The sequence below is a fragment of the Dermacentor andersoni genome, chromosome 4, assembly GCF_023375885.2.
Source record: "Dermacentor andersoni chromosome 4, qqDerAnde1_hic_scaffold, whole genome shotgun sequence".
In the NCBI taxonomy this organism is placed as follows: Eukaryota; Metazoa; Arthropoda; class Arachnida; order Ixodida; family Ixodidae; genus Dermacentor; species Dermacentor andersoni.
The window spans coordinates 84,857,762-84,871,405 of record NC_092817.1 but is presented as its reverse complement, the minus strand read 5'-3'; the positions used below and the strand labels follow the sequence as shown (position 1 = coordinate 84,871,405).

The window sequence follows — 13,644 nt, the reverse complement described above, 5'->3', positions numbered from 1 at the left end:
GAGTTTTTGACAGTTCATGGGAGAAACCTTTGGATTCATTGCTGAGAACTCCAGCTGGAATTTCTTTATTTTCCCCTGACTTTGGTCGTTTAGATGCTCGTAGTACACAATCTTCACGTTATTTAAAAATTCAAAACAGAAAGGGATAAGAAATAGGCAGTCTTGCTCTTCAAGATGAGTGGAATACAAATGCAATGTATTATCTCAGATTGAGCAAATCAACAGTTCGAGACTGCATGAGGCACCATGATTGCGTTTTCCAAGCTGTGCCAATTCCAAAGTATTCCGTGGGCTCAAGAATGACCATTAATCATAAAAAATTCCCAATGCAGCTCCTTATAATGTCACAGACTGCTTAAGCATCCAACTGAGGTTATCTAGTTACTGACTCAAAAAAAGAAGTTATACTACACTCGAAAAACAAAACGGAAAACTTCACATGCCAAATTTTGCAACAGCACTGCAGAAAATGTGCCCACATTTGCAAACAGACTGAAATATGATGTCGTGCAACAACATCATTGCTGCCATGGAAGCAAAATCAAGATAATAAATTTCCATTTTCAAGTGCAGTTCTCTCCTGCCAGGCTAACACTGTAATGGTTCAAAAGGCATAACACACTGGCTTGGTGGCTATGACATGTGAAAAAATGCCTGGGAAAGGCACCTAAACAGTGTATACGTGGCGCACTGACCTGGGTGTGGCCCCCAAGGAGGGCACATGGCACTGTAGGTGGTAGACACGAGGGCAGGAGCCACAACACAGCAGCTCGCCGCCGTCATGGCACACTGAGCACCAGTCCTCATTTGGGTCCGTGCTGCACGAAAGAGGAGTGTCAGCTGCAGAAGCCTAACTCTGCAGGCTTTCCAGTGAGCCTTCAGATACAAGAGTGGCTAAACCACAGCATTCAAGACTAAAAGGTTATCGAGATTAAAAGAGTACTGACATATACTCTCAAAGTCGGAGAACTCTGTGACATGCTTCAGGCAACTAAAGTATGGCATTTAGAAAGCAAGATTGGCAATTATTAAGATAGGAGATCAATTATGTAATATATTTTAATTTAACACTAAAGTTTGTCTCAAAATGGTGGAGTTCGCAAATCACGGGTATTATCGTGCCATCATGACACAGAGCAAAATTTTGTGGTGACTAAATGTATGACATGGTTAAACCCAGGTTGAAATGTGCAGCAGAACACTTGAGACTGATTAAGTGATACTTAGCAGTACACCGATTCTGTTTCAAAAACACATTAATATGTGCACTGTGTTTATTTACTATTTTCACAACATAAAAGGCCACATATCATACTTGACTTTTAAAACTCGTTACAACGGAGCGTAATAATTCAGCAAGAAAGGCTTGTCTATCTGATGTTTGTGAAAACTTCTAATATTATCTAATAGTATAACTTTATCTCTCACACAAGCGACTACCACTGTCATACCTGTAGCGCTAATGAGAGCTGTGGTATGCAGCAACTTCAAGTCAGAGCCTGTGTCTAGTCGCCACTGCACTGCATGCGAGACTGCTCAATTGCATCACACATGCTTCACACTCTGGAAACCATGAATAGCCATCTATCGTCATTTTTTTGCAAAATGTCGTGATTAGAAATAATGCTTTATCAAAACAATGCATCTTGTGATCGTCAGTGCCTGCTGTTAAAGCGCTGTAGCTGTATGCTACAGCTTTGAAGCTAAGCTGGTTAGGCCTAGCGGCACTCTCGCCACTTGTTCGTCACTACGCCGATAGCGCTGAGCAACAGTCAGCCACTTATATTGTCGACCCTAAAACTCTCCTTTGGGTGCTTTGCAGCACACTGTTGTGGGAAATTTTCTGCAGGTGCGTTCGTCAATTGAGAAAAAGTTCGTACTAGCACATTCTGCATGTGGCCAAAAATAGTTACGTGCAGTAAACTACAACAAATACGCATCACCACAGCAAAGTATGTTGCATATATCTAGACAAAATTTACCCAAAAAGCTGTCCATTGTACCTGACAGCCTGTTACAGCCAGCTTCGTTAAAATTGGTATTTGTTGCATTGATAATATAGGCAGACTAAACCAAGTAAGAAGAATCGCCAATTATATCGGGATGTATGTCATATGCTGATCCGTTGTAAGGGGTGTGGACTGCATTCTGTGCACTTAGTCATTGCATTACAAGCCTAAGGCTTAGTAGGCACCGACTTTTCATGATGCCGGCATACTTGTCATGCGTGCCTTTTAAGGGCAGAATATCGAGCTCTCTGGACAGCACAGATGAACACCTTTGGGTGGACCTATCTGACAATGCATCTGAGGAAAGTAAGAGCGAATAAGCAGGCAAGTGTTCATGATACATATCATTTGCAGATAAAAACTAAGCCTTTTTTCCCCTTTTTGAGGCACTAAAATTACTCCTCCTACTACAGAAGAAACTCAGTGAGAGGGTCCAGTTACATAGGTTTCCTGGTGCCAACATTCGCAATACAGAACATAAAAAATGACCCAATAGAGTTATGGTAATTTTTTACTGGTTCATATGTTCTCGAAAAACACAATTTTTCGCACCAACATTTAGTACATCGCCAAACGGCAATCGTATGATATGTTTTCCGGCCTCTAGATCCTGTGTAAACAAGAAAATATGCGAAGCATGCGCGATCAAGAACAGTATATAGCTGCCCGCAGCGGCAGCTTCACCGCAATACCTGCTGGCCCGTCTCGCGTGAAACCACTGACGTGCCCTCAGTTTCTCATTCCGGTACCAGCAAATCCGCGCCCGGGTCTTTGCAAGCCACATTCACAGCTATCGCAACCAAACCTATTATGATAAGCATCTTCACCTATCAGTTTTACAACGCGTGGTGCGTAGTGTCATTCATCAACGATAGTTGAGTTTGTGAAATTTTTTTAGTTACTTCAGATTGCACGTTTTCCTAGTTAGTACGTTTTTTCTTGCAGTTTTTTTTTTTTTTCAAGACATATTGAACGAGTTCTAACTGTATATTCACGTTCATATTACATTCAGGTATTCACGGTATATCATGTCTAGCCACTCAAATCATTCACTCTGAGATTAAGAGATGAAATTCTGTGAAGGTTGATGGGATTCACATGAGAACAGGAAGTTTAGAAAACTTCGCTCTACAGCACATGCTGCAGCATCACCAGAAAAATGTGCTGTAGACAGGGACTTTAAAATACAGCTTTATTGGAAAGATTTTACTAACCTTTCTGCTGCGACTGCCTCCAGAGCGACAAGATTTGTGCCTGAGCAGTGCAAACAGTTTTCCACAGCCCTCATTTCACAATACCTACCTCCCACAAGAGCTGATGATCTATCATAATTCTTTCAGACAATAGAGACAAAATGTTTCAGCACCACTAAGCAAGTGTCAGCAGCAAGCTGCCCAGGTTTGACGACTTGCTCCATGCAATTTGCCACTAAGACTGTATGCCAGTTCGAGGGAATATGGTTCAACCTACCACAATGACCATGACTTTGGACTGTTGGCAGAGCACATTATGAAACAATCGTTTGGTTGTTGAATTCTGACAGGATGCAATTTTTTACATAACATTACATTACAACAAGATGTGCTAGACTACAAGAGCGGCTTTAGTTAAAATTGCAATACTGTTTAAAATCTTTTGTCGTTTAACTGCATGCATTGTCCTTAGATCACCGTTTACAAATTTTGTGCAGATGTTTTGTTTTGCAAACTTGCATGGATCTACACTTTTAAAGCACTATGGATTTAGATGCTTTCTGCTATTATAGCCATTTCATCACATTTCAGGACGCTCAATGTTATTACAATATGAAAGATGCTGGAGAGACTGGCCATGGCGGGAAGGACGACGAGGTGCCTCTCGGCTTCTGGCGGGATCTTGTAAATACTGTAAGTAGACTTTCTCTGCTCTTCTGCACACAAAACATTTTGGCGGAGGTGCGAGGTGTTGATCCCTGTACCTCTCGATTAAAAGCTATGGAGCTCCTTTTCTGTATTACTAAAAGACCCCCAAGAAGATGAGCATGTGTTGCACTCCCCATCTCACCCACCTCTGCAGGCTGTGCGTTTCTACTATCTTCAGTCCAGACCCGTTGGCTGTGTTGCCCCCACTGTTCTGTGAAAGTGAGGAGCGTGAGGAAGGCGAGCCTGGCTGTGCTGCAGAGGACGAAGACCCATTGGAGGCAGTTGGGCCATTGCTGGTGGCCACAACCATGGTCGAGGAAGAGGAAGAAGAGGCGTCCTGCGCAGGCAGATCGAAGCTCTTGTCCCCGATCTTGAGCAGCTCCTCCAGAGTTGAGAGGTCCTCGAAGCAGTCCTGGACACTGCCGGAACCTGCCGCTGCCACTGTGGTAGAGTTGGCCGTGGACGCAGACACCGTGGGCGCAGTGCGGGAGGAACTGCTGCAGACCGGCTCAGCTATGGAGGAAGGGCTGCAGCTGCTGTCGGCTTGGGGCTGGCCGCCCTGGGCACCCTGATAATGCAAAACAAAGCCAAGAAAAGAGCGAGTTAGACTACACAGAACACGACCATATAAAGCCAACAGGCAGTGACGATATGGAAACATCCGGTTAATTAGCTGTGGTTGGAATTGAAATGTAGAAAATAACGAGGAAAATGGAAAATGGAAGTGGACAAGAAAGATAACTGACCGCCAGTGGGAGACAAACCCACAACCTCCGCATTATGCATGAGTTGCACTACCAACTGTGCTATGACGATGGCCATCAATCCATCGACTATATTGGGTATTTATGTGCGCTAGCTCTAGCCCTGGGAGTGTTGGCCAGCACCACCCAGAGCCATAGTGGGCAGATGGTTTTTGTGCCTGATGGCCAAATCGATGACTTACAAGAGCAGGCACGTGGCTAATAAACCCTCGTATGCTACCTAATGGCATCAAGGCAGCCAGATTCAAGACCCTCGCTATGACTGAACAAGAGGAAGGGAAATGGAGGAGCTCCTCTGTATACAGAACAGTGTGTTCCAAGGTAGACATAAGGCAAGAAGAATTGTTCACAAGTTCTTCTTTTTTGACCAAACAAAGCAAGCTAGCGCACGTAAAGCTTGTTATGCCTGCTCAAACCTGGCACAATGCTAAGCCCCTCAGCAAAAGCAGCTTAGGTGCAGTGCTTCACCCAAGTCCATAAGGGAGTTTTCAGAATGCAGCAAGCGTGAGAAAGCTTAAACACATTACAGCCTAACAAGAAGATTGCAAGGGAATTTCACGGGCCACACAGTCAGTGCAGAATGCATCCTTCATTTTTAGCCTGCATACTGTGTACTGGAGCGTTTCAGGCCCCATAGTTCAGACAGTTCCTGCAAGGTGTGCATCCTACCCATTTTCTATGTATGAAATACTCAAAAGAATGAAATGAGAAGTGCTAGGAGTCAGACTCCACCATCCGATCTGCACAGGTAAGTTTACAAATGCTCTGAGCATCTCCCTGCTCACTGAATGATAATGCCACCTTGTACTTGCAAAAAAAGAAAAAAAAAAAGTACTGCCATTATGATATCCTGCCACCATTAGGATAGCTAGTCCTTCTCATTATACATGTAAATCTGACCTTGGTTTTGCCATGTCATTTGTATAATATTATGACAGTGTGCAATATTTGTGAGGCTTGTGTTTATTTGTGTGTTGTGTTGCTAAATACAGTGATCTACACTGTATTCTTGGTTTCACCAGTATTTTCACTCAGTAGATGTTCCAGTTGGCCCAGAATGCCCTTCCTTAATAGAAAAATGAAAATCAACCTTAAAGTTATACCTACCATGCCTATGCAATTATACCCACAATTACTGCAACTATTACTTATAACTTTTCGTCATTGCCCTGAAATAACCAATGCATATCTTGCCACAAATGAATGGAAATTCCTGGCAATGACAACATAGATCGAGCCAGATGTTAAAGGTGAATGTTTTGCTTGTTGTTGGTTTATTCTGCGACATGTCATACTACAATTTAGCCTTGCTTGGAAGCAGCTGCCCAATTGCTGGCCCACTCTCACCTGACCACCTTTGGCCCCCACAAACGAGCGAACGCATTTCATGCCATCAGATGATGCCCACCCTATCACTGCCCAAAGAGGTGCCCTAGACCTACAATATTAATTGTGTGATTTGCCATCTAGCGTTCAAGAAACTCCCTACTTTTCTAAAGAGCAGTGTAACAGTGAAGTTATTGCAATCCATCTATGTGCCCTAGGCAACGGGTCCTGATGGATTTTCACAAAGAGTACTAAAAAGATACTCTGTCGCAGTACCTAGTAGCTCGTATGTAATTTATAATAAGTCACTAGGGTAAAAATTCTGCAGGCGTGAATTCCTCCGGGTGCCGATTGGCTAATGCAGTGCCGATATTCAAAAGTCATTTTAGAGGTGACAAATACAATTGCAAGCCAATTTTACTTGCACCCATCTGTTCCAATATATTCAAACACATTGCATATTCTGCATTAAACACTTGAATCCACTTGAATTTTCTTACGGAACACCAGCACAGATTTAGGAAAGAATTTGCCCGCATTACACACATGCTTGAATTTTACCATGGCGGCATTGAGTTAATCGCTTAACTTAAATTCAGGAAAATCCTACGATGCACTATTTTATTTAATACTGTTCCAGAAACTAATATCACTGCAGTGGTCAATTTGACAGCAGATCCTTTTGGTATACAGGAAGATAAAGGTTTGTATTAAACGATACACATTTGCAAAATGTGCATATCACATCTGCTTCACCACAGGGCTCAGTTTTAGAGCCTTTTCTTTTTCCCATCTTTATCAATGGTACTTCTGGTGGACTGTCCTGTCAAATACAATTATGCGTGGTTGACTGTTTTTATACTGAAATGTATGTCAGGAATAGGACTGTATGCAAGTCTGTTGTCTTGAGATTTTCATGTTCTGCATGGTGTCTGTTTCGTGGCATACACATCAATGCTCCTGAATGAATTCGCTACAAGTGTTACAAAATGAAGGAGAAACTTGGTTGGGTTTTGCTAGTGCAGTAGTGTAATAATCAAGCCCTCAGCTCCTTTATTCAATTCACAACCACGAAATGAGAATGTCTTCAATAATGTCCCTATCTTTATTTACCCCCTGCATTACCTTTTACCGTTCAAAGGTCATCCACGTAAGGTTAGGCAGTATAACTCTAGGACAAATCTATTTTATGTAAATTCATACTTTCCCTGGACCACAGAAAATTGAAACAACTTATATGTGGAACTGGCGAGTCACAAATATATTTACCTGCCCCCTCAACAATGCATTAGTAGAGCTGCGAGGCTGTCTGAATAAAGAATAAAGAATGCAAACAATGAATTCCTGTTCGATGACCTTTATTTATTCTATTTTATTTGTTTATTTATACATGCTGCAGCCTCAATGGGCTATAGCAGGAGTGGAAAACTAAAAAAATACACACACACACAGAATACAAATGGTGCAAAAGCAACTGAAACCACGCAGTTTACAAGGTCATTGCCAAATACAAATGCAAAGCAAGGAAATAAACTTGGGTAAGAACAATGTCAATAGTTGAAATGCCTAGTTATACACTGAGCACTATGCTAGAGCATTTAGAAATTCTGACAATGACCGAGTCGCACCAGGTAATAAATTTCAAAAATCAACTGTGTGAGCAAAAATATCTACAGGTATTTAAATATGTCATATCTGGGTAGGAAGGTGCAACATTAAGAGCATGGAGACTGCAATGATTCGCTGACGAAAGTTCGAAGATTGTTATTGAGAGGTATAGCATAATGAATTCAGACTGCGATGGCTGAGGTCAAACATGCCAATGATTTAAACAGAATGTGTGTGTGGCTCTATTATTTACACAGTGTTCAGTGGACCTAGTCCTACAGCGAGTCATTGGCAAACAGAATGCGTGTGTCGCTCTGTTATTTACACAGCGGTCAGTGGACCGAGTCCTACAGTGAGCCATTGTGCTGACTCTTACTTTGCCTTTCTATCTCCCCTCTTCCATTGGTCTGCTCGTGAAGGCGTGATGCTGCACCAAGCACTACCTGAAAAGAGCCAGTTTAACACACCTTCTCTTGACTTGAGTCCTTCGAGACTGAAGATTGAAGTAGGTTTCCTATAGACCGGTTTGCAAAGTCATTCTGCAACAAAAGAATACAAGTACAAGGTGACATCAGAGAGCTACCAAAGCTCAAACTATGCATGAAAAAAGAGAGAGAGTCATAAGAATTAAAAAATGAAACAAATATTTATCCTGTTTTTTTGGTTGCACCACGGTGTACCAATGAAGAAACCATGATGCTGTATTCAGCAAATCCAAAAAGAAGGCCATTGGCTTTTCAAGGTAATGATAACATACTACCATAAGCAGTGCACTGACGTGATTTGCATCACCATGCACAATGCAATAAGTGTATATAAAGGCCTACACAGTGCATGCTGGACCTTCACAGCCCCACACAATTCACTGAACGCTTTTACCAATACTCGTTCAATCAACTGAAAGTGTTCAACAGCAGCACCCCTTTATTAGTGTCATAGCTACACTTATCTGAGAAAAGCTGGTAATTGATCACTTAAGAAGGAAGAACAACAAGCAAGGTAGGAAGAGTCAGCAGCACAAAAAAAAAATGGCAGGCCTTAGTACAGAAACTTACAAATGAAGTTTGTATATTAATGCATGCTTAACAACCCCTGATGGACAAAAATTGATTTGGAGCCCTTCAACTTGGAGTTTGTGAAAGCCGTGAAGTACAGCTGCCATCAAAAGTTTAAGGACTACAGGATCCGTGGAAATGCTGGATTTCCTAGCTGCCTGTGAGCGCAGCCAATAAAACTGCACACACTTTCACATATACCAGTATATAGGTAGTATACTTTGTTCACACATACCAGTATGGGCTGGAAATCAGAATACCAGGCAACATGTCTAGCCTGTAGAAATTTTAAACTTTTTCTCATATCCAAGAGTCTGCAAAATTTTGATAGTTACAGAGCCAAAGAAAACAAATCTTGCTTCACATTGATGGACGTAAGCATGACACTACCCCTTAAATGACTAGTGTTCTGTGTTCTTGACCAGGCACGGAAAGAGCAATCACAGAGTAAGAACACCTCAGTTATCAAATGTAGTTCTACCTTATGGCAAAAATTTGTCTTTTTACCATTAGTGCTTCTTGCACATTTTAATGGCATTGCATTTGCACGTGTGTAAAAATCTTGCGCATACGTATGTGGTGCAGACACAGAGAAAGAAAGAGCTGTTAAAAAGAGCAAGCAAAGAAAACACGACGCTTGGCAGTATGTGCATGTTTCCTTTTCTGTCCATATTTTGCTCTGCGTGAGCTTTTCAGACACGCACATACATGTGCGCACACGCAATAAGAAAGGAGGAATAAGAGTATGCTAGTAGCCACGAACAGTCATGCAGCCATGACGCAATGCTACTCACCAGAGACCTGGAGGCGAGCCCCGCGGCTGTCTCGGCTGGTGACACTGAGCTGCGGAGGGTGTTGGACGACAGACCAGCGTCACCGCTGCACGAGGGCAGCTGCTGCTCGCCAGGCGACTTGGGCTCCTCCTTGATGCGCACCACGGACACTGATGGGGACGCTGTGCGTGACGAGGAGGAGGACGAGGTGGAGGAAGGCCCTACCGCCACAGGCGTGATGGTGATGGCGCTGTTCCTGCCAGACAAATCAGAAGTATCCCCAACCACTCCTAGGAGGAGTCTGATGGAGGGGGGATGGGGAACGTGGAGGGCAGCAGGGCAGCACGGTAGCATGGCGGCAAGGGAAAGATCGAGAAGTTAGTCGAAAGGAAGCAGTAAGTAAATGCCCAAAAGCCTGCTCTCAGGTACGCCACCTCCCCCGGTTAACAAAAAGGTCACATGTCAAAGCAGAGGCAAGATTATGTTATGATGTTTTGTGGGTCACGTTAGCCTGTGTCCCAACAGCTGTACAGTACATCACTGATTCTTAAAGAGAACACCTATGTGGCACTAAAGCCAGTATAACTGCAACATGTCTTTAATTTTTTTTTTGGCTGACATAACATGTTAGGTATGCAGCTATACGCAAGAATGTTATGGTGCGTTGTATTTTGTATTCTATCTCGGCTATAAAGCGTGCCGGAGTACTAAGTGATGTTTCCTTTGAAGAGTTGATCGCGCTGTACATGCTAGTGATGTCTTACTTTTGTGAATATAACACATTCCAAAAATTCTGGAAATAGAATGGGGCGAGGCTACATTGTGATACACAGATTTCCTCTACACTTCCACCATGATGGCAGTCGGTTCTACGAAGCCATGCCACACTTTGACACATCGTAGCACTGAGAATGGTGAGAAAAAGCAGAAAACAACATTGTTTGCAGCTTTGCTTTAAGTAAATAATCGTGGTAGTTTAATTGCATAAAGAACTGAATGTTTTTCCAAGGCATTTCATGTTATGTGAATGCTCATAGCGAGTGGCAATAGTACAGTGCTTACATTATTGGCCAGTTTGTAGCTGTGTTTGAAGAAACTTTCACACATCGGTCTGACTAAAAGCTGTAGATATAGAACTAGGTTGAGGTTGAGGCAGAGTGTTTCTGTCCAGAATGCTTCTATGCCAACTGCACTGACATCCTATTTTCCTTGAACACCTCGATTTTCATTGAAAGATTAATTAAGCTGAGCATCAGTACACGAAATGCCGGCCATCGGTATCTTCTTCCAATGCATTAGGAGCATTGGCTTCAGCAAGCAACAGAACAACTAGCTGCCTCTAACTTCAGCAGTTTAGCATGAGCAAATCTGAATGGCTTGAAACTGCCAGCACAGGGATTGCCTTGACTGCAGGCAAGCTTCTTACCACAGATTGCAAACGACAATATCGGCTCATTCATGTTTACATTAAAATCTTTCGGCCAAGTTCAATATGTCGAGTTCTGCTTGAAAAAGTGCTCGAAAGACATTTTTACTGTTCATTCTTCAAGTTAGGGCTGGTCAAACCGGCACAAACATATCCAGAGAACACACCTATATGGTTTGCCAGAGACCAGATTACATTTTATTTTATACGAATAAGTAGGAAATGAGTGAGCAGTGAGTCATCAGAAGCAGAATTTCGCTCCAGTGTTAGCACTTCAACTGCTAAGCTAATGCTAAGCAAAGCTTCTTTTGGGCTCTTGAAACGCATCGTTCCTCCTACTCTTACATTCTATGTATTTTCAGAAACAAGGTGCGAACTTACAACCCCCATGTCATATATATTTCTAATATACAATATGTTTACTATCCAGATGTGCAATAAAACGAATGTCATTTCCTGAACGCATTTTTGTTTTTATTTTTGCCGGCACTTAAAGGGTTAACATGCACCTAAATTCAAGTACATTAACTTATTTTTTCATTTTACCAACATCAATATGCAGCCGCTGCAGATGGGATTGAACCCCTGACCTCTAGCTTAGCAGCATGGCTCCATAGCACCCCCAGCGAGCTATAACATTGGGTGAAGTTCAAATGTAGCAGGAACACATAGTGCATAAGTGCAAGGCATGACTGGATGAAATTGAGTGGGCTACCAGCTGATGTGGTTTGTCTCTGCTTTCCTGGCGGCTTTATGTCCACACCCGTGATAAGAGACTACGCCAGCTACCACAACAACACTTGCCTTGTTCTTTGTTGTTTGTGTTCTGCCTTGCTGTCTTTCAGTTAGCTAGCGTTATGCTGCTTAACGAAATGCCAAGTAAGAGCAAATCTTGGGGACAACTCTCACTCAAGGGCACTCTCTCTATTTAGAGCATGGTGGCATGCCCAGAATGAGCTTACCGCTCGAGAACACTGGTTTCAGGCAGGCGTGGTGAACCAGACCCCGAGTTTGTGCTGCTTGCGACCAAGTGCGAGGGAAGACGGTTTGTGGAGGGTGGCGTGCCGTCCCGAGAACCTGACACGCGGCGTATCTGCTGCTGCTGGAGCGCAGCTGCCCGTGCAGCTGCCGAGTCCAACATGATGACCTTAGGAGCTGGCTGTGGTATTATCTGTACACCGGGTGCCAGTGGCGGTGGTCTAGGTAGGCCACTCGTGGGTGCTGGTCTGTACGGGAACATGAAACAAACTTGTGGAGGGCCAGAGCCATTCTAGAAAGCAGCATAAGACCTGACAGTGCCATGTGCTTCATCTCTACTTTCCCTTGTTTATGCCCCAAATGTGCAAAGCACCTATGGAAACATACCATAATAAGACCTTGTAGATGTGTTTTTCAAGGAACTGCAAAAAAATTTTTTTTTAGATAACCGGGAAAATGTAACTAAGAGGAAGGCTGCAAATCGCTACAGCAATGTCAGACACAGCTCTGAATGACTGCCAGTATAGCTATCACTTGTACTGCGTACAAGGACAGTGCATGTGTAATTAGGGGAAAACACATACAATGTTCTGTGACGGTAACCCCTTTCAACTTTTGACGTGCTTCAGCACGTGACACAGGTTTACTGCGGCAAAGCTGACCAGAGAGAACCGGCGATTACACAATATAAGACCCTTGCCGGTCCCAAAATAAGTATAGCCTTGCGCTTGGTGAATCTGGCCAAGTGTGCATGGTTTCCAGTTTTAACCGATGCACACTTCTTCAGATGCTTCGCCAAGTGCTGTGTGCATGTCTTCGCCCATTATATATTGTAGGGTAGTCCAGTGCCCGGCTTGTCCAACTGCAGTCACTTATTGCAATGAGCCGGATTTTTGCAACATACAAGCTGGCTGCACCGCTAAGTTTACGCGACTGCCACATTCAAACGCAACATAAGATACGGGAACATTACACAATGGCAACGTGTCAAAGGGGAACATAATACATGGGCGTCAATGGGAATCAAACGTGACATAGCCGCCAAGAAAATGAAACTGCGAGGAACGTATCAACGAGGTTCCAATGTAATCGATCAGTGTCCCTCACGTGACTAGTGTTTGTAAAAAGAAAAGAAAACAGGGCAATAAATGCTCTTCTTTTCCTGTATTGAGAAGCAATCACAGAAAGAAATACCTTAACAGACATTTACCACCACTAATTAATGTACATCACAACGAAGAGTTTGTACACCACTGACTCTCTGAGCAAGCTCTCATTCTAAAGCCTTGCCATGCAGCCTGAAGTCTAGTGCCTCTTCAAAAAAAAGCACGCCTCTTCAAAAAAAGTACAGCATGCCACAATCAAAGGCTACACCGTTGTTATACAATATAAGTGCTGCCATGGTCTCCATAACTCTTGCTCACAATGGTATATTTTTCATCCTTATTGATACCACATGTGCATTTCCCAATACAGCAGAATATGCCATCATCTTTCCTATCATTAACAGAAACAGTCCATTTTCTTTTGGTCAGCAACTTTGCCCTTTCACATGAACTTAGGTTTTAGGTCAATACCAGCTTGACCAATGGTGCAGAATCTTCTTCACCTCGCTATGTTTTGCTGCCCAATGGATGGTGACAAGTGGCATTTGGTAGCTAGCACTGGCAGGGCTATGCAACATTCATGAAATTGGAAAATCCCTACAATATCAGCAAGATATCGCAAAGGCCTCGGTGACACATGACTGAGGCAGCCTAAAAGCATTTCATGTTGAAAAGTTAAGCAAACAATTGCTAATCTC

General features: G+C 43.1%; 1 protein-coding gene across 9 annotated transcripts in view; it reads right to left on the bottom strand.

Moving 5' to 3' along the window:
• Positions 1-13,644, bottom strand: part of LOC126536427 (E3 ubiquitin-protein ligase TRIM33-like) — a 157,625-nt gene that overhangs the window by 34,321 nt on the left and 109,660 nt on the right. For all 9 annotated transcript variants that reach the window (XM_055073997.2, XM_055073998.1, XM_055073999.1 and 6 more), the window contains 5 exons: positions 11,825-12,088; positions 9,458-9,692; positions 8,076-8,147; positions 4,057-4,478; positions 696-818 (listed from right to left, as the gene is read on the bottom strand). In XM_055073997.2, the coding sequence (XP_054929972.1) occupies positions 696-818; positions 4,057-4,478; positions 8,076-8,147; positions 9,458-9,692; positions 11,825-12,088 (1,116 nt within the window). The remainder of the gene's footprint in view (positions 1-695; positions 819-4,056; positions 4,479-8,075; positions 8,148-9,457; positions 9,693-11,824; positions 12,089-13,644) is intronic.